The sequence below is a fragment of the Myxine glutinosa genome, chromosome 5, assembly GCF_964187855.1.
Source record: "Myxine glutinosa chromosome 5, kmMyxGlut1.1, whole genome shotgun sequence".
In the NCBI taxonomy this organism is placed as follows: domain Eukaryota; kingdom Metazoa; phylum Chordata; class Myxini; order Myxiniformes; family Myxinidae; genus Myxine; species Myxine glutinosa.
The window spans coordinates 143,225,294-143,251,638 of NC_136265.1; the positions used below are offsets into that span (position 1 = coordinate 143,225,294).

General features: G+C 49.0%; 1 protein-coding gene across 2 annotated transcripts in view; it reads left to right on the forward strand.

Annotated features, from left to right (window-relative positions):
* The window catches only part of LOC137439678 (zinc finger CCCH domain-containing protein 7A), a 200,935-nt gene that overhangs the window by 25,663 nt on the left and 148,927 nt on the right, over nucleotides 1-26,345 (forward strand). For both annotated transcript variants that reach the window (XM_068135663.2, XM_068135664.2), the window contains 3 exons: nucleotides 9,692-9,850; nucleotides 17,336-17,416; nucleotides 17,700-17,765. In XM_068135663.2, coding sequence (XP_067991764.2) covers nucleotides 9,692-9,850; nucleotides 17,336-17,416; nucleotides 17,700-17,765 — 306 coding nt within the window. The remainder of the gene's footprint in view (nucleotides 1-9,691; nucleotides 9,851-17,335; nucleotides 17,417-17,699; nucleotides 17,766-26,345) is intronic.

Consider the following 26,345-nt stretch of genomic DNA (forward strand, 5'->3'; position numbering starts at 1 on the left):
TTTCATTCCCATTCCCAAAACCTCCATTTCCAACTGCGTCATTGCCATTCGCATTGCCAACTACAATTGCCGCCATTAAGCGTGGTCAGCTCGGGGAAGAAGGGCGTGCCCGCCCATCGTCATAGAGGGGAGGAGTGAGCCAGCCCCGAACAACCAACCCAGTACAAGGGGTTTGGCTTGAGAGGGCGGAGAGAGAACGCTCGGGGAGGTTCGCGAAGGTTCGAGGGTGTGGCCTATATAACCCGCGGCCCCGACGCCCCCAAGAGAGTTGAGTTGAGAGGAGAGTTGAGTAAGGAATCCCTGAAAGAGCAGCTTCAGCCACCGCAGCTTCAGCCACAGCAGTTTTAGCCACCGCAGCTTCAGCCACAGCAGTTTCAGCCACCGCAGCTTCAGCCACAGCAGCTTCAGCCCCAGCAGCTTCGGGGCCTTGACGGCAGTTTTGAGCGGGGCCGCGAAGGAACGGCGGCTGCTAAACGCGCCGATCGAGAGAGGGCGGCGGCTGCTCATCCCCGACCTGACCGTGCTGCGGTTCCAGCTGGACCTTCCTCCCCCTCCAGCCATCCACCTCCTGCCATTCCTGTCATCATTCCCCGCGTGAGTCTGTCTTTTGTTTGTTCTGTCCCAGGGTATTAATTAAGACTGTAGGTAAGCTAGCATTGCACTGTGTCTCTGATTCATTCTGTCTTTATTTTATTATCCTTCCTTCTCCTTGGTTTCTTTTGGTTGTAAATAGTAAATAAATTATATTTGTATTCCTTACCCTTTGTCTTTCTTCTTCTTCACATCCTTCGCTTTAGTCTTTTCCCCATTGAATATCTGTGGCGCGATTCGGCCAACGTTCGGGAATCGGGTTAGTCGGGGTAACTGTTAGGGCCGCGGCGCCATCTGCTCGGCAAAACAACATCTTATCCGCGGTCCGTAGCAATTGGTGTCGGGAGCGGGATCGGACCCGAAGCGCACATAACGCGCTCAAAATTACGAGCTGCCGAAATTTGTTTTGTTTTAAGAAAAACCTGAATTTTGAAATCGCGCCATGGCTAGTCAAGGCGATCGGATGCCGGTGGGGGAACTAGAAGAGGGGTTAGGAGTAACCCAGGATCAGAGGGAAGAAATAGAGAGCAATGAGGTGGTTGAGGAGGTTTCAGGCACGCAAGATGGCGCCCTCGCGCACGAGGTTGCGCGCGCGCAAAATGGCGCCTCGCACATGGCTACGGCGGCCGCGCCCGCTGCACAAGTGGGAGGGATTGACATGCAGGCCCTCATTGCGCAGCTGCAAGCAGCTGTGCAGATGAGTATGGGAAACCAAATTGGAGGTTTGGAAAACAGAATGGGGGAGCGACTAGGAAATCAAATCGGGGGGCTAGAAGCTAAATTTGAGAGTAAATTTGAGGGGTTAGACAAGAAATTTGAGGGGTTAGACAAGAAATTTGAGGGGTTAGACAATGGGATAGAAGGGGTGAAACATGGGTTAACGGGGGTGGAAAATAGAATGGCTGCCCAGGAGAATCAGATAGAGGGGGTGAAAAATGGGTTAAGGGGGTTAGAAAACACAATGGACGACAAATTGCAGGAAGTAGGGGAGCAATCCGCCCGGGAAATCAAACGGATGGGGAACCAGATAGAGGAGGTGAAAATCGGGTTAGAAGGTAAATTGGATGCTCAGAGGGATGAATTGGGACAGATGAGGGTGGCATCTACAAAAGAGATGGAGGAGATGAAGGAGGAAATACGACGAGGTGTAAGCGAGGAGGTCTCGGGGGTACGCGAGGAGGTAAAGCGAGGTGAGAAGCGTATGGAGAAAGAGGTGAGGAATAATACGGCTAGGTTACAGGGGGGCATAGAGGGTCTGACGAGGGGAGTAGAACAGCTGACAGTGGGACAAAAGGAACTCGTGGACCAAGTGGAAAAGAACACTGCAATAATCAGGGGGTTAAAAGCGACACAAAAAGACATTAAAAATGAATTAATGGCGACACAGAAGGAATGTCAGATGGTACATGAGGGGTTGACGAAGAGGTTGAACGAGGTGACAGAAGTAATGGAGACGAAGGACCCGGAGGTGAGGACGCACATAGAAACGGTTAAGGTGGCGTTAGAGGAAGAGATAGAGGGGGCGCACCGGGAAATGAAGGAGGTAAAGGAAAAATTAGAGGAGGTGGAAGAAGGGGTGAGTGAAATTAAGAAGAGACGGAGGGAAACTAAGAGGGAGATAAAGGAGGAGGTGATGGAATATGTGCAAGGTCGGTGCTCAAATCGTGATGGTGTGCTCGCTAACCAAATAAAGAGTTTGCAGGTGGCGGAGGAGGTGCGGAGACGAGGTGCCAAGGTGAGTGGCGATATATTCGGAAATGTATATGGTGTGAGGGAAGCTTCAGTTTGCTTGGGGGTTGATTTGGATCCGGGTGTTCGTGAGAGGCCGTTGGTGAAGTGTGCGACAGGTACGGAGTACGAGAGAGGAGGTGTGCGAGAATGTCTGACTCTGGGGTGTGTGAGGAAAAAGTGCGCGCCGAGGAGTGAGTGTGCTGTCGAGAGTGACTTGGTCGTAGCGCGTGTGCGAGGGGGCACTTGGAAGCGCGGAGTGGGGAGTGTTACAGAGGATGTAACGAGAGAGTGTACACCTGTGCTGAGTGTTACGGAGGGTGTAACGGGAGAGAGTGCGCAAGAGGATGCGCGAGAAAGGTGTTTAACGGACGGGTGCATGAGGAAAGAGTGCGCTGTCAAGAGTAAGGGAGAATGCACACCTGTGGTGAGTGTTACGGAGAGTGTAACGGGAGAGTGTGCGCAAGAAAGGTGTGTAACGGACGGGTGCATGAGGAAAGAGTAAAAGTAAGGGTGAGTGCACGACCGAGTGTGGAGGTGAGAGTAGTGAGAGTGACACGGAGCGTGAGTTGGTTGTGGCAGGTGAGAGAGGATGTACACCTGGAATGGAGGGATGCACACCTGGAATGGTAGAGCGCGTATGGGAATGCACACTGGAATTGGTAGTGAGGCACGTGATTGGCTGTGCAAGTGAGAGCACACCTGTGGTTGTCACAGAGGAGGTGACCGAGGAGGGGGCGCGAAGAGGTGTGTTGGTGAGGTGTGCGAACGACGAGTGTGTGCAAAGGTGTGCGGTGGTCAGGTGTGTGACAAAGTCTGTAAGCGGAATGAGTGTACCTGGGTGTGCCAGGGAAGGTGCAATGACAAAGAGCATGGAGACGGCTGGATGTATGAGCAAGGAATGGGCTGCGGGGTGTAAGCATGCGAATGGAGCATCGACGCTAACCGGGTTAGCGGTTAGAGTGACGTATAGCCGAATCGGGCCTTCGGTGCGAACCGGGCAGCTTTGCGTGCTGCGGGGATCCGCGGCGGTTTCGAAAGGACCGCCATGCGAGATCCACGCCGGGCCGCGCTTTGAACGGCCGCGTCCGTGCTCCACTAAGCGGAGCGGGCGGCCCTGTAGGAAGGGTCGTCACGACAACCCTTTGTGGTTGAGGCGTTCCGGCAGGTCGAGATCGGGCCATTGGACGGCTCTGTGCCGAGATGGTGCGTGGGATCTCGGCCCCGGGTAAGCCCCCGTCCCTGCACCGAATGCCGGACGCATCCAGCCGCCGGCACCAAGAAACCCACATTCATTGCTCGGCTTTACGAAGCCGAGTTTTAGAGATGAATTGGCGCACCGAGAGGCACGAGTGAGTAGACAGTGATGATGAGGATAGTGTTTTGGCCCCGAAATTAGAAAAACAAAATTTGATGATTGGCAAAGGAATGGTAGAGTGATTGGCAGATGATTGGTAATGATTGGCAAATTTTTAATTAGCTGGAATTTGGTGAGCAAAATTGATAGTGGAAGATGCCCGATGTGGTGGGATGGCAACTCTGCCATCTCTCACAAGGGGGGCAAAGGAGCACTAGATTTATGGGGTTGGCAGTGAAAACTAGCCCGGGAGGGTTAGGATATAATGATAGGGATCTAGAGAAGATGACCTTAGGTAACGTTAAGATTAGGTAGTGACAATGATACCTGTAGTGGGGACGCAGGTAGATTAGTGTGGATGATAATGACGTGGTACGTGCTTAGTTTAAAGGGAAGACGGGGAGCACTAAGTTAGCAGGGCAACAGGTAGTTCAGATGATGCCGTGTGTGAGGAACAGGTGTGATTGCACAGGTGTGCAACTGGACAGGTGTATGGAGCAGTGTTTGAATGAGTGATAGTGATGTGTGTTGTGCTGACCAAATGGTCCAGGAAGGAAGGAGGGTGCAGGTGGCACCAGGTGTGATTGCACAGGTGTGCAACAACAGGTGAATGGAGAACAGGTGTATGGAATAAATGGTCTGGAGTATATGGAGTATTGGAATGGATGGTCGTGGAGTGAGTATGGTGGAAACTGTGGAGTGGAGTGGATGGTGCGAAGGTGTGAATGGGGGAAGGATGGACCCCCATCACGAATACCCGGGGAGGGTAGTGTAAGTGTTAGGTAGAGGGTACAGGTAAATTGTGGTTGGATATTGGCATCTGTGGTGCGGGTAGTTGCACAGGAGTGTCGTGATGGGTGCATTAGTGTTGTGGAAATGGCTGGGCGTGTAGCCTGTTAGTGTGTGTAGTTGGTTTGGGCACTCCACCACTGTGAGGATGTCGGCCAGGTGAGGCCGCAGGTGGGCTCTGGGAGCCGGTAGAGTTGTTGTGGATGGGGCCCGAGGATCCGGAGGACGGACCCGGGTAGCCCAGTGCCAGAGGGCACCAAGGGGTGACAGAGCCAGGAGGGGCCTTCCCCAGTTAGATAGGTTAGGGTAAGGAGCAGGTAAGCTCGGAGGCAACTACAGTGGTGGAGGTGTGCAGGTGGGTAGACCTGCTGGGAGAGCTACACGACCCAGCCCGGAAATTGTGCAAGGGCACAGGGAGATGAATCGGGGGAGTGAGACCCCAAATTGAGAAGCACCACAGTTGGTCAATGGGAATTGGTTTTTAGAACCCATAGTGTAAGATGGCCAATGGATTGGCAGGGACAGACCCCGGGTATTGTAAAGTGTGTTAAAGTCATTTAGAGGATAGTTAGGATTGAAGTTTCCTCGCACCATCTACATCCACTCACCTGGGATGACGTACCTCCACACCGTGCCAGGTTGTTTTTATTATTTTTGATGCAAATGTTTGGATTGTGAGACGCATCATGACGTGGGTGTGACATTGTGCTGTTGTTCCATCTCTCCCTCCTTATGAGGATTGATGACGAATTGGGTGATGGCAAATTTGGTTAGAGGGATTGTGGGGACGAATTTGGTATAGGGGAAATATGGGGAAGACGTGACGGTCGTGACAAATTTGTAAATGTGTAGATTTTGTACATATGGGGTAAGGGCAAGGGTAGTGTAGGTGACAGGGGGGGTGACGTACGGTAGGGACGAGCTTTCTCACTTCGCTCTCCGTACGCACTTCGCCTTGCATTGCCTTGTTTGATGTGTACCCTTGTGACCTTACCCCTCGCTCATCTGTCTCTCCCCCCCTTTGTCTCCCACATGAGGACCTGTGCGCCACTGGGCGCCGAGGAGAGTGTGCGTGAGTCCGCCATTGTGCGCCCGGAACTCCCAGAACCAGCTGTCTGCATCGATGCACCACATTATGGACCACATGTCTGTGGCCGAGCACCACTTATGGACCCCATGGGTTGGGGCATGGACCCTCTGCTGGAACCGGCCATGAGGGCCCGAAATCTTGCTGGCGGACCTTGATCACAGGGCACCGATGCCCCACAGGTGAACCACACTAGTCGGCCCTGTGGGCCATAAATAAAATAAATAAAAATGGACACGTTGGGTGCATTTTATTTTGGTGCAAATAGGCCGCCAGCAAAGGAAGATGACAACACCAGGAAAATAATAATAGCCAGCAGAGGGAGCCGAAGAGCAAGAGACCACCTGCAGGGTTAGGGGTTGTTGTTTTTATTTTTTATTCATTGAACAGTGATGACTGTGCACCGATTGGTGCTTGAGGGTGTGTTGGTGCGTTTATGGGTGCTTTCATGGTGCATTGATGCAGAAGCAGACTGTCTCCCCCCCCCCCCCCCCAGAAAGAACAATCACAGGTCCTGGGTTACGTTTTGTAAATAAAGTAACGTCAGTGTAAATAATGCTCCCCACCGTCAGTGTATAGTTTGAAGACCATTCCGCAATTCGGTTAGCTGTGGGCGTGAGTCTGTTAGGTAGGGTGCAATGGAGCAGCGGGACATATTTATTTATGTTTTAAAACTGTCGCACTCAGGGTCAGGTTAAATGTAGAGGGAACTACACCTACGTGTCACACTAAATTAAAGTTATAGGCCCGGGACGTGCCTAAGAGGAGGAGGGTGCAGTGTTGCGGATATGAGGATTGAGTTTTTTTGATTGTGTTGTATTGTATAGTAAATGGTTGTGAATTATTGGTTTCGTCTGAGCCCTCCTTGCTCCAGTGTGTATAAAGGTCAAAGGGCGTCCCGGTAGTTAATTCCATAAAGCATACATTGAAGGACACTATAATATCCCTGTTCAGTAGTTTATTTCCTTATTCTGTGTATTAGGTTAAGGCTTTGTCTTCCATTAAAATGACACTCCATTGCACCAAGTGAAATAAGATAGATTCCCTTCATTCTTCATTCCCATTCCCAAAAACCTCCATTTCCCCTTTCGTCATGGCCAAGCCTCAATTTGCCAATTACATCCCCTCCAAAACCACCATTGAACATGTGCTCGGGTCGGGGAAGAAAGGCGTGCCCGCCCGTCGTCATCAAGGGCGGAGCCAGAGGGTCGCGCGACCAACCATGGCCGAGGTGAGCACACCAATGGGCGTGTCCTGAAGGCTGGCGGCTTAATCGCCGGAGGCGCTATAAAGGCGCGCGCGCAAGAAGTGCGTGGGTGGCGTTGTGGTGGTCAGTGGTTGCGTTGGTTGCATTGAGTGGTCAGAGAGTTGCGTAAGGAGGTCCATGACAAGAGTGGCGGCGAAGAGATCACGGAGAAGACAGTTGAGTAAGGGATCCCTGAAGAGAGCAGCTTGAGCCACCGCGGCTGCATCAACAGCAGCTTGAGCCACCGAAACTGCAGCCACAGCAGCTTGGGGCCTGGACGGACGTTTTGAGCAGGACCGAAAAGGAACGGCGGCTGCCAAACGCGCCGATCGTGCTGCGGTATCCGTGGACCGGCCTCCCCCCCCCTCCAAGCCACCCACCTCCGCCATTCCTATCATCATTCCCCGTGTGAGTCGTCTTCGTTTGTTCTGTCCTGGGTATTAATTAAGTCTGTTTAGATAAGCTAGCGATTTTCACTGTGTCTCTAAAATCTTCTGTATATTATTTTCTTATCTTTCCTTCTCCTTGGTTATTTTGAGCCTGTAAATAGTAAATAAATTAGATTCGTATTTCCAACCTTTTTGTCTGCTTCTTCTTCACATCTGTGTCGCCTTAGTCTTTTCCCTATTGAATATCTGTGGCGCGATCCGGCCAACGTTCGGGAATCGGGTTAGTCGGGGTAACTGTACGACCGCGGGGCCATCCGCTCGGCAAACACAACATTTTATCCGCTGGCCGTAACAATATATATTGTTGCGGATATGAGGACTGTATTTTTTTTATTGTGTGCTTTATTATTATTATTGTCTATTCTGCGCCTCCTGCCTCCAGAGTTGTGTAAAGGTAAAAAGGGCGTCCCGGTAGTTAATTCCATGAAACACCACATTGAAGGACACTATAATACCCTTGTTCAGTAGTTTATATCCTTATTATGTGTTTTAGGGTAAGGCCTTGTCTTCCATTAACATGACACTCCATTGTACCAAGTGAAAGAGATAGATTCCCTTCATTCCCATTCCCAAAAACCTCCATTTCCCCTTTCGTAATGGCCAAGCCTCAATTTGGCAATTACATCCCCTCCAAAGCCGCCATTGGCCACGAGGCAGAATCGGGGAAGAAAGGCGTGCCCGCCCATCGTCATCAAGGGCGGAGCCAGAGGGTCGCGCGACCAACCATGGCCGAGGTGAGCACACCGATGGGCGTGTCCTGAAGGCCGGCGGCTTAATCGCCGGAGGCGTGATAAAAGCGCGCGCGCAAGAGTGACCAAGAGAGAGTTGCAAAAAGGTCCAAGGCTGAGCTGAGCTGCGTGGTGGTGCAAAGCAGATGAGCTGAGAAGGGAGATGAGCTTTTATGAGATGAGCTGAGAAGAGAGATGAGCTATGACAAGAGCTGAGTTGTGAGATCCAAAAGCAGAGATCATCCAGGGAAGCGCAAAAGCCTGCTATTCGTCACCTTGCTCGCCAGCGGCAGCGTCCCCAGCAGCAACACTCGACAGCCGTTTGGGGCCTGGACGGCGGTTTTGAGCAGGGCCGCGAAGGGACGGCGGCTGCCGAACGCGCCGATCGTGCTGCCAGCTCCGGACCTTCCTCTCCTTTCCAGCCATTCCTGCCTGCAAGTTCCCCATTCGTGTACGTGAGTTTGTTTTGTTCGTTCTGACCTGGGTAGTCAATTAAGTCTGTATAAGCGAGTAATTTGCACTGTGTCACCTGCTATTTCATGTCCCTGTACATAACCGTGACTGCTCCTTTTTGCTTGTGTGTGTAAATAAATCCCGTTACTCTTCTGTACGTCTTCTTCTTCCTCTTTGCATTCGGTCGCTTTAGAGTTTTCCCACATTGAATAGCTGTGGCGCGATACGGCCAACGTCTGGGTGAATCGGGTGAGTCGGGAAAAAACTGTTCGGCCGCGGTGCCTCCGCTCGGTAAATAACATCTAATCCGCGGACCGTAACAATATATATATATATAAAAGTAGCGGCTGTTTTGTGTCCGGCCGTCATGCTACATCATTACGTATATGATGTCATTACGGCGTAAACACCCGCTCGCTTCGAGAGCGGCAGGAAAGGTCATTCCTCTTTGGGGTATATAGATTACAGTCTCTCTATGGTCAGGTCTCAAGAACAATGGGTGTGTGTTCATTTGCCAAGTTTCTTGTGGAGAGATCGCCAAGTGGTTAAAGCATTCGAGGAAGCACTCCATTCAAAGCCCTTAAGGAACGGCTGGCTTGGCAAGCGCTAGCTAGCTGCTTGGTAAATGAGCACACCTCCAACTTATGTGGGGTATATAGATTACAGTAGGTCTTCGCTCAGTTCTGTAAGTAAAACTTACCTCATGGATGTCGGGATTCCTCCAAATTTATTTGTTTAATGTTATAAACAGTATTAGCGGCTGTTTAAAAAGCTAATCATGTGTGTTTCTGGTTTATAATATTTTACAAGCCAGGCTATGCTGCTGTTAGACTTTTGGTCTTGTTTTAACTCAATGATGTCCCTTCTTGTGCTTTAAACATATAAATAACGTTCTCAACCGATTAATTCCCTTCCCTCCTTCAAGGTGTGCTGCTATTTCTTCGTTTGACTTAAAACCTAAGCCATACGCTCTCGCCTCTTCTTGGTTTCACCTTTTATCAGTTAAATATCATAAGCAAATACAGTATTATGTAAAATGTGCTCAAGTAATGGGGCTAAATGCTATACGATGAGTAACTTGTGCCCTTCTCACTGAAAGTGAAAAAGGTATCCAAACTCTTATTGTGACTGCAGATAACATTTTAATTGTATTACCAGCGGCATCTTGTGGATGTGTGCTGGTGGAACAGTGTCATTTTTAAAATCAGGACAATAATTTTATTTTTGACTTTTAACCTTTGTTGGTGTTGGTCTTTCTTTCAGGGGAAGTTTGATGAGGTTATAAAAGATTGTGACAAAGTACTTGAACAGAATAGTCAGAACCACAAGGCGCTCTATAGTAAAGCAAGGGCCTTGGCTGCTTTGGGCAAGAAGAAGGAGGCATATGATGTGGCAGCCGAGTGTTCTCGCCTTGTGCCAAAGGTGAGTCCTAGATTGTGATTTGTTTAATCTGAGGTGATTGAAATTTTGACCTCACCCAATCTGCTAACCCTGTGAATATATACGTATAGGATTGCTTTGCCATAAAAAGTTGATAAAATGCAAAAGGTTTGGATTTTGGGGAATGTAAGGTTGTGGCATTTGCAATAGGTTTCTGAATGATGCCAGATGCCAGTGGAACCTTCATCCCATTAATCGACCACATATTGTTGTTATTGGATCATTTGCGTGTGGATAGTTTATAACCGTACTCTTTTATTTGCATGGAAAAAACTCCTGTCTTTATTAAATTGGTTGTGGACATGTCATGCAAAGTGTAGGTGTTGTTATTACAGTACTTCGAAAGACATTATACCAGCCTTGGTTGTTATATCAATTCATTATATTAATTCATCACATTAATTCAAACTTGGTCTCATTCGTCACATGAGACATTGTGTTTTCAGGTTGTCCGTCTGTCCGTCCGTCTGCGATCGGTTTTCGTTACCGCGATAACTTATGAATGGCTGAAGGGATCTAAGTCAAACATGCTAAAGTATGTATAATGATGCAAAGATGAACTGATTACATTATGGGGTTAAGATGGTCAGATGTCAGAGGTCCCATGAGGTAAAATTCTGTTACCGAGCTGACTTGTGAACCAGTGATGGGATTTTGACCAAACTTGGTATAAGTATATATTATGAAGCAAAGATGAACTGATTAGAGTTTGATGTCAAAGGTCAGAGGTCATGTCAGGTGAAACTTTGATAATTCAGAACAACAAACAACAACAACATGCATTTTAAGGCCATTTTCCCTGCTAGAGCAGGGGTTAGCATTGCGGTCCCCATGACAATCTTCTCCATCTTGCCCTATTTTCTGCATCTCTCCTTGTTAACCCCCTAGCCTGCATTTCTTCTTCCACCATCTTTAGCCAAGTCTTTCTCGGTCTTCCCCGTCATCTACTTCCTTCTACATTCATTTCCATCACTCTTCTCAACCAGTCACTTTCATCCTTCCTCAACACATGACCAAACCATCTCAACCTGTTCCTCTTCACAGCATCAATCACAAGCTCTATTCCCATCATTTTTCGCAATTCATCATTTGTCTTCCTCTCTCTCAACGATACTCCGCACATCCATCGAACCATTCGCATTTCCACCCTTTCCAACCTTCGTTGCTGCTCTACGTTCATTACCCATGTCTCGCTCCCATAAATCATAACACTTCTCACACATGCAGCATACACCTTTCCCTTCAGCTTCAACGACACTCCCCTCCTCATCAGCACGCCACTCAGTTCCCGAAACTTCTTCCATGCACATCTCACTCCAGCAACCGTTGCCGAGTCTGATCCACCTTCTCCATTCAGCATGTCTCCGAGGTAGCAAAATGTTTTCACACCTTCCAGCTTCACGCCGTCTCCAAGATCCAACTCAACATTTCCTCCATCTGCAGCTCGCTCTGTGCACACCTTACATTTGAATGTAGCTGCCACACTGGTTAATGACCCTCTCAGACCACTACATTTTTGATGAACCCACTCAGCGCACATTGTACATTGAATGGAGTTCACTCCGACACCCTTCCTGCACACAGCACAGGGCCACTTCCCAGTTCTTTCCACCTCACCACATGCTTTACCACTTGCCATCACCTTCGTCTTTCCGATATTCACCTTCAGACCTTTTGTCTCCATACATTCCTTCCACTTGTTCATCTTTTCCTTCAGTCCATCCATACTTTCCGCAATCAACACCAGATCATCTGCATACAACAACTCCCACGGTAAACCCTCCTTTACGTTCTGAGCCAGCACCTCCATCACAGCTACAAATAATAGTGGACTTAGTACCGACCCCTGATGCACTCCCACCTTCACCTCAAACTCACCACTGTTCCCGTCCTTCGTCCTTACAGCTGTGCGTGCTCTTTTGTACATTGCCATCACTACTCTGATCAACCATTCCTCCACTCCTAACTTCCTCATTGCCCATGTCAATACTTTGCGTGGAACCCTATCGAATGCTTTCTCCAGATCAACAAACCCAAGAAACAACTTCTTCCTCTTCTCCATGTACTTCTTCTGCAACTGCCTCACAATAAAAAGCACGTCTGTCGTTCCTCTTCCTGGCATAAATCCAAACTGCATTTCGTCGATCTTCACTTTGTTCCTTATCCTCCTCAAAGTGAAGATACTTCAGAACAGCTAAATGGATTTAAATCCAACTTGGTGCAAGTATGTGTACTGATGTAATCATGTGGGTGGAGGCATATCGGTCGACGTCGCGACGTCGAAGAGTGCCGTTCTTGTTTTTATGTCTCCGTTGACGAAGTTGCCGGAGGCACTATGTTTTCAGGTTGTCTGTCCGGCTGTCTGTCCGTCCGTCCGTCCGTTATAGGTTTTCGTTACCGCGATAACTTGAGAACGGCTAATGGGATCTTAGTCAAACAGGGTGCAGGTATGTATAATGAGGTAAAGATAAACTGATTAGATTTTGGGGTCACAGGGTCAATAGCCAAAGGCCAGAGGTCATGTTCGGTAAAAAATCCTGTTACCGCGATAACTTGTGAACCAGTGATGGGATTCTGACCAAATTTGGTAAACTTATGTAGACTGATGTAAAGATGAACTGATTAGATTTTGGGGTCAAAGGTCAAAGTCTGTAATATGTCTATAACTTGAGAACGGCTGAAGTGATCTAATTCAAACTTGGTACAGTATGTAAAGATTAACTGATTCGATGTTGGGGGAAAAGGTTAAAGGTCAAAGTTTGTAATCTTACTATAATTCACCAAATGTCCGTCTGTCTGTTCGGAGGTACTGTCAGGGAACTTTCTTACTGAACCCTGAAGGTAATAATTTGAGACGAAACTCAGATACAAAAGAACGTGGTACGTCTCTTCAAGCCAAGGTTTATTCCGAATTATGAGGGAAACTTGTTACACAAAATCGAACTAAGATATAACACGTTGCTGGAACTCTTCTCCCTTCTCGTCCTGCGTCTTCAGATGAATCCGTCTCTTCTCTCGGAGCATTGGTGCTTAAGTAAACCCTCGATCCTTTGATGCAGGAGATTGGAATTCAGAGATCAACACAGAACTTAGCAGCCCGTCTTCCTGGCGCCCAGACCCATCTGCTCTGCATTATCATTCACTCAAAGCATACCATAGGTAGCTATCAGGGAGCAGGGTCACTGTTTGGGCCGAAAAAAGGGTCAACACTCTCTGGCAATTTAATCTCAGTCAGTTGACTCTGGCTTATAACCCAGAGCCGAGTCAACACTCTTTCCTGAGCTTTTTCACTAAAGGACAACGGTTATATGTCCCAGACGCCCCCTTATCGCTTTGGGTCCATTCCCAAGGCTTTGCTCACGCTGCACGGTTTGAAAACACATTCCATCTTTTAACAATGGGTCAAAACTTCGTTTCTCCACGTTCTGGCATGCTATAAGAACAAAGTTTATATTGACGTACATTTTAATCATTTGCATACCTCACCGACCCTAACAAATATGACTTATATATTTATCTATACTTCCACAGCACTGTAGAAACTGCTGAACCGATCGCAAAGATATTTTGGGTGGGTAATCCTGGGACCCCTGGGAGTAAAATAGGCTATTTAGTTTTCCCAATTTCAGCTTTGGTCTCCAGCATTCTCAGGTTTGGACTCCCGCATAACATTCGCGTTTGCATAACGTTCATTGTGACGATGTTCTCATTGTGACGATGTTGTGACGATGTACATGTTCACGGTAATGTTTGACGTGACGGTGTGAACGTAATTTCGTAATGTTTTTCGTTTCATAATCCTTTAATGAACGTTTAATGCCCTTCGATGTCCGGGGCCGCACGTGCGCTACACTGGACGGGCCAGCGTGTACCTTGCCCTTCGCCGTCATGCTCGGGTAAACCGCTGAGCCCCATCCGTGATGGGGACTGGGGCTTGAGACAGTGTCCCACGAACGAGGAATTCCCAGTAAGCGCGAGTCATCAGCTCGCGTTGATTAAGTTCCTGCCCTTTGTACACACCGCCCGTCGCCGCACAAACATCACAATGAAACACAATCACAATTCACATATTCGTGCAATTCGAATAAATACGAATAAATAAATTCGAATATTCGAATAATAATTCGAATATTTTCGTCACAATGAAAACATCGTCACAAATGGGTACTGGAGACAATGTGACAAACGTCACAAACGGGTACAATATTGGAGAGGCCATTGCCAAAACGATTTGTTTTCTCTGGTACGTGTTTCTGGGCGGGTACCGTTTCAGATAAACCGGTAAAATGCCTCCCAAACAGAAAGCCTCATTAACGAAAACGTCCAAGGAAGCTGTTGCAAGAAAGAAGGTTCGCCTAGACGAGGACTATCGGAGGCAGGAACAAGTATGTGACACAGCTGCACATCCAGTCTCGGAGGCAGTCCGAGGAATACAGATCTGGTGAACAAGGACGTGACACAGCTGCACACCAGTCCCGGAGGCAGTCCGAGGAATACAGATCTGGTGAACAAGATCGTAACACAGCTGCACACCAGAGCGCAAGGAAAGTCCAGCTTAAAGTGGCTCTAACGCAAAAGAGGAGGATTGGAGCAGTGTTTGATGTCCAGCACTTTGAAGAAGCTGACTATCCAGAAAAGCAGCAAGGTCACAAGCTGCCAAGTCTGTATGATACAGGACGTAAGTGCCCCTTCTGCAAGGCCCACTGCTGGAATGACGAACGACCTGGATTCTGCTGTGAGAAGGGCAAAATTGCAATCAACGATCATATCACGATCATAGTGTATCGATAACTGTGGGACATTTGGTGAATTATAGTAAGATACTGTTTAGATTTTTATGATTTGTGTGTGACATGATTTAACGGATGTTTATATGAATGGTTTAAAATAAAAAAAGCCTTCAATTTCTGATATTTTGCCTTTTCATTTGGGCCTCCCAATTGAAGCCCCGCCCATAGGGCGGGTACCGTTGCTAGTAGGTATCTAACTTGAGAAAGGCAGAAGTTATCTAACTCAAACTTGGTACAGGTATGTATAATGATGTAAAGATTAAATGATTCGATTTTGGAATCCCAAGGTCAAAGGCCAAAGGTCAGGGGTCATGTCAGGTAAAAATGTGATAAATTGTGAACAGCTGAACGGATTTAAATTAAAGCTTGGTACAGGTATGTATAATGATGTAAAGATTAAATGATTAGATTTTGGTATCCCAACGTCAAAGGTCAGAGGTCATGTTAGGTAAAAATGTGATAACTTGTGAACAGCTGAAGGGATTTAAATTAAAACTTGGTACAGGTATGTATAATGATGTAAACGTGAGCCTATTACATTTTGGGGTCAAGAGGTCAAAGGTCAGAGGTCATATCAGGTAGAAATGTGATAACTTGAGAACAGCTGAATGGATTTAAATCAAACTTGTTACAAGTATTGTAATGATGTAATAATGTGGGCGGAGGCTTATCGGTCGATGTGCCGTTCTAGCTTTTATTTATTCACCCTAAACAAGGCTGAGAGCCACTAAATTGGAAGGGCTAAAAATAAAAAGAGGAAGAGAAAAAAACTGGCAGAACCTTCACCTCGTCTTGAAACAAGGAAGCCTCTTCATACGACCACTGTGCAGGAGGGGTGTAACTTGGCCAGGCAGAAAAAAAAATGTTTCTACCCCCATTGGGTGTTTTTTAGGAGACACCATCTCCATACTGGATGGCCATTGGTTCCCGAAGGGACCTCATCCACCCTTTGTCAGGTGTTGTTTTTACTCCTGGCAGGTGTCATAGTCACCCTCCCCACTAGCAAAGACAGTGAGAGGTGTCAGTTTAGTCGCCGACAACTCGACCATGCGGCAGGTAGCGCTGGGTTTCATGTAACCAGTGGCAGTCCTGAAAGACTGACCTAATTACAAGATTTGACGACATGGTTAGAGCATCCGCTATGAGTCTGGTGGATTAACGGTTTGAATCCTGCCCGAGTCATACCAAGGACATTAAAAATGGTACGTGCTGCTTCCTTGCTTGACAGTCAGCATTTAAAAGGTTGATAATATACAGCTATAGGTTGGTAATAATAGCGCAGGCTTTGATGGGCTGAATGGCCTCCTCATGCAGCAAAGTTCCTTGTCAGGGAACTCATATTATTATTACTAGGGCATGCCCGTACTATATATATATCTAAAATTATATCCCCCCCCTCTATTTACATGAAATGGTTTGGTCCATTCGCCTAGGACGTGCCCGTACGTGGGTGCCCGTTCCTTGCCCAAAAAAAAAAAAAAAATGTCTTCGCCCATGCATGCATGGGCGTGCCCATGGGCCCATGGGCGTGCCCGTAAGTGCGTGATGTGACCGTACAATGAATGTATCGTCCCGACGCCGCAGCTCGGATGGCGCTGCAGTTAATCGGGCCTGTATCGGCAGAGTTATTATAAACGTGTACTACAATCGATCGTACCTTACAGCGTCTGCTCGCCACGTTCAGCATCAGTACGTCGTCACTATGACTATCCGTAAGTCCGGAAGTGACGTCCTCATTTGACTGTCCGGAAGGTCGCATATCGCAGTTACGATGAATCGCAAATTAGTTTTAATTAGTTTTAAAACATAGTTTAACGCCAACATAGTTTGCCAACGTGAAATAAATGAATACGCTCTCAAATGTGCCGTCCGAGGCAGAGTCTGTTCGGCACGTTCGGCACACGTGATAGCTCGCTGCTCTCTGATTGGTTGAATCGTTTTTTGGACATAGCTCGGTAAATACTTCTCCGATTAATATGAAACCTTGAAAAGGCACATCCTCAGGTCCCCAGAAATATACCTGGCAAGTTTAAAGTATATCGGACCCGTGGTTGTCGAGAAACAGCGGTCACAGACACACACACAGACATACACACAGACAAACACACACACAGAGATTACTGGAATTATAGATAGATTAATAAACTTAATGGACTTCTGTATGACTTACTTGGTCAGGTTTTAGTGTAGCAGAAATATAAAATAGTAGTTGTTTATCTGAATTAGTTGAGGAGAGGGTGGAGCTTGGACTGCACATGCACATTTGCCAGAAATTTGCTCCTGCCCCATGCCCTTTGTTGAGATGGGCGGAGCTTACCGTGTCCTCTTCTTGAGTGGAGGGGTGGAGCTTGCATCAAGCAAGCACATTTGCCAGAAATGTGCTCCTTGCCCGTGCCCTCTGGTTGAGATGGGCGGAGCTTACCGTGTCCTCTTGCTGAGGAGAGGGGTGGAGCTTGCATCAAGCAAGCATGCAAACTTGGTTTTGTATATATATATATATATATGGGCATTCTTATTGGGTTAGAAATATGCAATAGCTTATACAGTACTGCACTTTCAGTTAGGGGAAATTATTATGCTTAATTGGAACATCATGAACGAAACTGCATGGTATATTTGATTGGAAATTGTAGCTTCTGAGATGGGAGATTTGAATGAGGTTCTGTTTTCTTTGTAGGATCCACTTGCTGTTGAGCTCGTAAAAGAACTGGGACAAGCGTTGGGATTGAGAATTCGCAAGGCATACGTTAGGACCCAGGTAAGTGCAATTAAAATAAGTTGTTCTTTCCAAAAATGATAATTTGTTTATTTACTTGCAGCAAAGCCACACCGATCAAACCCAAGCTTTTTTTTTACCCCCCTACCTTGTTCACAGTTATTCAAATCAAAAGATTAATTGATCTTCCCATGACTAAAAAAAAGTTGGAAAAGTTGGAACAACCCAAAAGTTCTCTATCTCATGGAGAGCAATTGAAAAAGAAGAACATAGATTTATCATTTGGTGATACACACGTGTTATTTGCAATCATTTTGCTTTCCAGGCGTTACATCTGACTTCTGTGAATGGACTTGACAACGATGTAAGCAAGAGAACAACAGAAGCAAATGTGAGTCTTATTGCTGTCACCTTTCATCATTCTAGGAATGTAGGGCTTCCCCCCAAAAAATTTTTTTAACACTAACCCATTCTCGGCCGAAATTACTGATACAATTATCTTATCTTCAGGTTATTGTCAGTCTTGTACCTTTTCCCTTAACCATTCTGTTAGGTTTACCTTTTCCTTCATCTCCTTAACCGCCGTCTTGTACCATGCGTCCATTAGAAGTCTCTTTGATGGAATAAGGCTGAACGAAAAGGAACCATGGTGCTCCCAGGAGCATTGCAAAAGGCACAAGGCAGACATTGCATTATCCACGTGTTGTCATAACAGCTTTGCGTGGGAATGACTTGTATAGTTGTCATCGCGACTTCCTGCATAACAAATTGCCATCTCCTATATTTCTTTAATTTCCCTGCTAACAGCATTACTCATATGTTTGCAAAGCAGGTAAAAATGGCAACAGCTGCAGCCATGAAGAAACTTGTGTCTATGGTGATTGCATGGCTGTGTGCTTGATTATATATACCTGTCAGCAATGGGGGTGGCTGAAACAGCCGAATCCACTAATTAGAAGGGGTGTCCGCATACTTTTGATCATGTAGTGTATCTCAGAGTTATGCACGGATTCAGACGAAACTTGACGTACAGGTTGGGTGCGTGAAACGGACTAAGTGATTCGATTTTGGTAAAGACCCAGATCCAGATCCAGATCCGGATATGACAATTTTTTTGTATTTTACGTGATTCTTCCCCATTGAGGATGTGGCCAAAACTATATATATTATTATTAGGAATGAATGAATGAATGAATGATCGTTTTAAGGCCATTTTCCCTGCTAGAGCAGGGGTTAGCCTTGCGGGCCCCATGACAGTCATGGTTCCCTGTTTGAGGCAATGTTTTTATGGCCGGATACCCTTCCTGACGCCAACCCTTGGTCGCCTCTTACGATGCGCAGGGATACAGTGTACCTGTTCTAAACCGGGATACACACCGGGATCATTCATCCCAGCAAGCTGGTACTCAATTTGCCGACCTTGGAAGGATGACAGGCTGAGTCAACCCCCCTGGTGTTAATTCAGCGATCGGCCGGGAAACGAACCCAGGATCCTAGGATCCCAAGCCGGCACCCTAACCGCTAAGCCAACACCAGGCTATATATATTTCTACAGTTTCTACACAACACAATCGCAATCCGCTGAACTTGGGGACGACTAAGAAGAAGACCTTTGTTGGTCGAAAGCTTGCCGAGAATTAAAGATCGACCGTCCTGAAGCTACGTCCGCGTCTGATTTAATCTCCCGAATATATATACATATATATTGTCGCGTAACCGTGATTAACACCACCGTTACGGATGACCGATTGCGAGACTTTAACTCCCGAGGCGAACACTCAATGGCGGACTCACGTTCAACCCCAACGCGCGAAATGGCGGGACGCAGCGAAGGCTCCGCAGCCTTATCTATTAAAATGAAACACCCAGGAAACTGCGTTCAAATATGTACAGAAAATAATATAAGGATTTATTATTAAAAGTAAAGCCAGTGAAAAAGCACGCGCCGGTAATCTAATAACTAAATCGGGACGTCCCCACACGACTGATATCAAACACAAAACGAGGGAGATTAATACGAAAATAACAAGTCACGTCGTGTACAGTGTACGCGGATTCGGGCTTATCTGTCTTTGTCGTCCTTGTGGCTGCCGTCCAACACCGCTCCTTTCGGCCCGATCGCACACCTCGCTCCAAGTTCCACGGCCCTCTGCCTCCGCCTCCAAGCGCCACCAGGCCTCGTCGGTCCAACGCAGGGCTGCACGAAGCAACCAAAAACCAAGTGCCAACTGCCAACTGCTGAGTGCCGAGTGCCAACTGCCAACTGCAACGAGCTGTGGTCACGAACTGTAGAAAATGGCACGAACCGTCAACTGCCACGAGCTCTCACTTCTCTCAACTGCCACTCCGGTACCGAACTGGGACGCTCTACTCAACTGTTCAACGAACTGGGACGACTCGAGATCAGATCGCAAACTGGCGAAAATGGCGTCCGACCGTCGCATATATCTCTCCCCGATGACGTCACATTCGCGCACTCCTCAGCCAATCATATGGTCCCAACTCGCCGGTCACGCCCTCTGGGGCATGCGACTCCTAACATCTCCCCCGTTACGCGACCCTGCGGTCCTGGCATAACACGTGCCGGCCCGGTTTGTAGGCCTTTGGAGGTGTACACGGTGGCGGCCAGCCGTGGCGGTGTTTTTGGCCTGGTTTCCTGTCAATTTAATACGAAGTCCTTGTCAGGGAAAGGGGATTATTTAATGTTGCGCTAAGGACCTAACTAATGTTTATGTGGTTTGCAGTGCCATAAAGGACAAAGGTTTGATTACTAGGTGAGACTCACAGGGCGTTACCATTAATCCCTCACTATTTAACACTCGAATCTCCAGGTAGATCCACACTCATACATCTTACCCCGACAACCGCCTAAACATCAAGAACTTATTACATGTAGAGTCCCTGTCACGACAGCCGGATACCTACCTATTCAGATCTACCTAGCTCTAGATGTTGCATTACCAAATTCATAACACAGCCCCCCCCCTGGAACCGTAGCTCCTGCAAGGTTCACCGCAGGGCTACCATTCCAGCCTTAACACTTACTGTCACACACTTAATTAACCTACGAAATAAATCAGGAAGGGCTGTGGGAAGTGAGTCGGACTACCTACCTACACTTCCTTAACATGCTGAACCCCTTAACCATCATGCAAGTATGTACATCTTCTCCGTTGTTCCTGTGGAGGGAGGAAACAACAACACACAACACTAACTTAACCACAAAACTTAACCATCTTTCCAAAACTCAAAACTCTAACCTTTGTACATACCCCGGTCTACAGACCGCGTCCCCCGGTGGATGCCACAAGACTCAACCTTACCTGCGGGGCCATCCCCAATGCATCCCACTAAATTTTCACGGGCCCTGTCCAGATGTTACAGGTGAGTGACACGGCTCGGTGGATTTCGCCCACATTCATGCAACACAGACCCCTTAACCACTCATTCTCATTCCATAGGTCATCAAGGCATTGCAAAAATCAACAAAGCACTTATTCCCAGTACACCCCCTGCAGGACCATGGCATTGATGTCATTCACGTGTGTGTGCATTCCTCAACTAGGCAGCGGGGAGGTACCGCACAAAAGATGGTGGGGGCGCATCAGGCTGTGGTGCCCGCAGTCCCAAAAACAAGTCAACCGACTTACAAATTCATTGCCCCCCCCCCTTTACCTCTTGGCCCCATGACAGCCCAACAGCCCCTTTCCGCCGTTACCTCGCCGGTGAGGGTCTCCACACACACCAGGCTCCTTTGCCTCCTGCTTTCACGCAGCAACACGGGTCACCGGGGGACTTCCTCACCCCGCGGCGCCCAACCAGACCCTCCACCGACGAGCTCCAATTTCCAGTTACCACCGGCTGCCAGGGGTAATTGCCGCAGAGGGGGGCCCGCAGGCATCGCTCCTCAGAGCTTGCTCTGTACCTGCGGACACACACACCTTCCCCACCCACAAGACCCCAAAACACACTTCCTCCCCCACTGCCATTCAATTCTCCACACAACTCAGCACAATTCAGTACAATTCCATAGATGGTGTAAAAGGTGTTACAAGGCTTGCCATGGCCTGCTACATGTGAAATTCCCCCAGTTCACATTTAAACCATCACATCTTCCCAAAAGCACATTTCCAAAAGCACAATTATCACCCCTCATTATCTCCAATAATCATCACACACTCTCCAGGTTCCACTCTCACGACCACATCAAAACACGTAACCACAATACAAAAACATACGCCACCCACAAGACACTGTGGCTCCCATTCCATCCCCTCACCGGCCATGTCATCATTCTCACTCGCCTCCCAACTCCAATTTACATGTCCCCAATTTCCAAAGCAAATCCTGAAGCCTGGGACAGTACTCCTCAAAGCACTCACCTTAAGTGCAGGTAGTTGCAGGTTGGTCAGGTTCAAGAGTGCCATCCACCACACCTAATTTCCCCCTCACCCTTCCAATCCACTCCGGAGCCTCCCGACCCATGTAGGAGCCCAACCTATCCCCGTGAACTATCTGTGGAAGGGTATGTGGGCCCATCTGAATTTTGAACACCACATCAGTCACCTGCCGAAGCACCACCCCAGGGCCCTTCCAAGGTGAAGTGAGTTTTGGGCACACCCCCTTCCTTCTCCGGGGCCAGTAGAGCCAAACAAGGTCTCCGGGAAGGAAACGAGGTGTGTGAGCCCGAGCGTCATACCGCGTTTTCATCTGCGAAGAAGCCACCCCAATTTGCTTCCTCGCAAACTCATGAGCCTTTTCCATGCTCGCTTTCAAATTGGTTGCGTAGCTCTCCACAGTTGGCTCACCCGGTTCCCCTGGTGACGGTCCCATCAACAAATCTGTGGGGACTCGCATCTCCCTACCGAACATCAACAAGGCGGGGGTGCACCGAGTGGTCGCATGCTGGGCGGTCCGGTAGGCCATCAATATAAAGGGAAGGTGCTCGTCCCAATCCTGTTGGTTTTCAGATGTAAAGAGGGCCAATTGTGTCAACAGTGTCCGGTTGAACCTCTCTACCATCCCATCCGATTGAGGCCTCAGGGGAGTCGTCCGGGTCTTATGAATTTGGAGGAGCTCGCACACCGACCGCAGGAGGGCAGATTCAAAGTTCCGGCCCTGGTCAGTGTGTAGCTCCCTTGGGACGCCAAATCGGGAGAAGAATCCCTCAACTAGAACTTGAGCTACCAGCCGGGCTTCCTGGTTGGGCAATGGGTAGGCCTCTGGCCACTTGGTGAAGTAATCCATTGCCACCATAATGTACCGATTCCCTCGGCGGGTGGCTGGCAGGGGCCCCACCACATCTACTGCCACCCGCTCGAGCGGTGCCCCGACATTGTACACCTGGAGCGGGGCCTTGCGCGCCCGTGGGGGTCCCTTCTTACCGCGGCAGAGGTCGCAGGATCTCACCCAATTTTGAATGTCTCTGCCCGAATTCACCCAGTAGAACCTCTGTCGTAATTTGGACAAAGTCTTGGCCACGCCCAAATGTCCCATTGTCCTAGTCCCATGCACGTGCCCCATAACCACTTCCTTCAATTTGTTAGGTACAATTATCAACCAGGAAGCTACATCACCCATTGGTGTCACCCACTTTCTGAACAAATAGCCCTCTTTCAACCCCAACATCTGCCACTGTGCCCAATAGGCCTTTACCTGGGCTCCGTGTGGAGCAATCTCCTCCCAAGAGGGTCTTTTGTCCTCCTCTAGCCACTGAAAAAGGGGCCCCAAAACGGGATCCTCCCTTTGACTCTCTTGCCAATTCACATCGCCCAATTCCTGTGGGGGTTGTGGCAAAGTTCGCCTGGTCACTCTCGCTGCATATAGGCATGCATCAATTTGGCCCTGCCCAATTGGATCCTTGGCTTCTTGTCTATCACAAAACTTACACTGTGCATCCCAACAGGGGCGCCGAGAGAGAGCGTCTGCATTGGCATGTGCTTTGCCAGGCCGATGTTGCACAGTGAAATTATACTGCTGCAGCCTCTCAAGCCACCTTGCAATTTGTCCCTCCGGCTCTTTGAACCGAAGGAGCCATTGCAAGGAGGCATGATCCACTCGGATCACAAACTCCCTCCCATAAAGGTAAGGGTGAAAGTGTCCAACTGCAGACAGCAAGGCCAATAGTTCTTTGCGGGTAACGCAATAATTTCGTTCGGGCCTCGAAAGTGCCCGACTGTAATACGCAATAGCCCTCTCGACTCCCTGTTGCATTTGTGACAACACAGCTCCCAATCCCTCCTGGCTCGCATCTGTGTCCAGGATGTAATTGCCATCATCTGTCGGGTATGCCAAAACTGGGGCCTCCACCAGACGTTGTTTTAAGTGACTGAATGCCTCGATGCAGCTCTCTGACCATACAAATTTGGCTCCTTTCTCTGTCAATTTGTGCAAAGGCCTTGCAATTTCCGCGAAATTTGCCACAAATCTTCTGTAGTACGAGCAGAGGCCCAAAAATCCTCGGACCTCCCTTACATTTTTAGGGGCGGGCCACTCTTTTACAGATTTTACCTTTCCTGGGTCAGTGGCCACGCCGCTCTCACTGATCACGTGACCCAGGTAAGTCACTTCCCTCCTGAAAATTTCACACTTGCTCGGATTTAATTTCAACCCGGCACCCCTTAATCTCCCAAATACGTCTGACAAATTTTCGACAGCCTGTTCAAATGTGGGAGCGTGGACCAATACATCATCCAAATAGACGAGGCAAGTCTGCCACGGTAAGCCAATTAAAACACGTTCCATCAGACGCTCAAACGTGGCAGGGGCATTGCACAATCCAAAGGGCATGACGACAAACTGCCAGAGACCCTTTCCGGTGGTGAACGCCGTTTTCTCCCTCGCCTCTTTATCCATTTCCACCTGCCAATAACCGCTCTTTAAATCCAACGTGGAGAACCACGTTGAGCCTGAAACGGCATCGAGGGTGTCATCGATCCTTGGCAGGGGATACGAGTCCTTGAGTGTCACATGATTGAGCTGGCGGTAATCCACACAGAACCGAGTGGTCCCATCTTTCTTCTTCACCAGCACAATGGGTGACACCCAAGGACTCACCGAGGGCTCGATAAATCCGGCTCTTTCCATTTTGCTCACCTGTTCCTCTGCCTCCTCTTTCTTAGCGAAAGGGAGCCGCCTCGGCGGTTGGCGAACAGGCCGAGCCTCGCCAGTACTAATTTTGTGCCTGACGAGACTCGTGCGTCCAACATCCTCGGGGGAGAGAGAAAAAACACCCAAGTTCTTACCAACCAAATTGTGCAACGTCTCTACCTGCTCCGATGTTAGGCCCTCTTCAGAGCGTGTCATCATGTCCCGCACTCCCTCTGACCAATCACATTTCCCCAAATTTTGCCCTCCTTCCGGCTGTACTGGCAAGCATGTGGATCCACCTCCTCCGGTGACCTCTACTACACTACTGCATTTGGCTACGATGGCTCCGCCCCTTATAGTGCGGGGGCTGTCGGACAAGTTGAGCAGCCTGACTGCCAGCATAGGCCCACGGGTGTCTATGAGGGTGCGACCCACCATTAATTCCTCCGTCCCCTGCGAGGACCACGACTCCACTAGCCCCAGCTGGCCAATGGGTTGAGCACCTGCTGCTAACTCTGCCATCACGACTCTCTCGGACCTGGGAGGCACGGTCACAGTGCGCGGCACCTCCAGCCACGTCCCCTGCACCTCCTCGTCATCCCCCAGTCCCATTAACTGCAGCCTCTCGGTGCCCAACCACATATGACCACGCCCAAGGTCTAATTGGCAGTCATGTTCCACCAGGAAACTCAGTCCCAACAGACACTGATCGCACACCCCCGCCACCCACACAACCACGCTGACCTCCAGGCCACCCAACTCCATCCTCACCACTCCGCGTCCCAATATTGGTGCCGTTGCCCCCGTAGCCAGTTGAAGGCTGTGTCCTTCTACCCTATCAATTTTGTCCCAGCCTCCAACACTCTGGTCTAGCACACCCGGATTGATAATGGTGTCACTGGCTCCAGTGTCCACCACAGCCTCACAAAATTCTCCCTCAATTTTGCATCTAACCCTTAGATTACCCGTGCCAATTTGTCCGCAATTCACTACTTCCACCAAAGGAGGGCGCTTCTCCACACACTTGCCAGCCGAGCATGGCCCCGTATGCTCGGCTCGTTCTAGTTTCCCGCACACTCTACCGCTATTGGCCCAGGCGGAGGTGGTGGTCCTCTGTCTGGCACCTGTGGACCTCCTCTGTCTGGCACCTGCGGACCTACTGGGGGCCCCCTCCTTTCTGGACTGCGAAGCCTGTCAGGAGGTGGGGGCCCATATGGTTGCCGACAATTCCTCTGACTGTGCCCTCTTCTCCCACATCTAAAACAAGTCCCCAAGAACGGACCCCTCTGGTAGCCAGGCGGAGCCCCCCTTTCTCCCGGCCCAGCCCGATAAAAATCAGGCCGTCCTGATGACCAACCTGGACCACCCTGTCGTGACTCGCTCCCTGCAAATTGTCCCCCCATCAAATTTGTCAGCTGGCGGCTGATCCCCCTTAACATTCGCCCGATGTCATCCTCTGGCTTTTCCCGATCCCGCACCTCGGTCTGCCGTACCGTCACAGGTGCCCTCTCCGATGCGCGGTTCGACCTTCTCAAAAAGGTCAGTCTCGCCGCGCATTCCGCTGCCCGGTGCACCGTGGGTGGGTCCTGTAACTCCACCAACGTCCGGACCTCAGGATCAGGGAGAGCCGCCATAAATTTTTCTATCGCCAGCTTGTCCCACGCCTGTGCTGGTAGGTCCCTGTATGCTATCCTCACAGACTGGTATATATCCTGGGCCAGCTCCTGCAACGTCTCATTAGGCTTTTGCCTGCGATGCAGCAGCTGTGCCCTGACCAGGTCGCACCTTGCGCCTGTCCCGTACCTGTTATTCAAGGCCTCACAAATGGCCTTGCTGGTCAATATTCCCTCTGGGACTACGTTCAACACGTCGGCGGCTGACC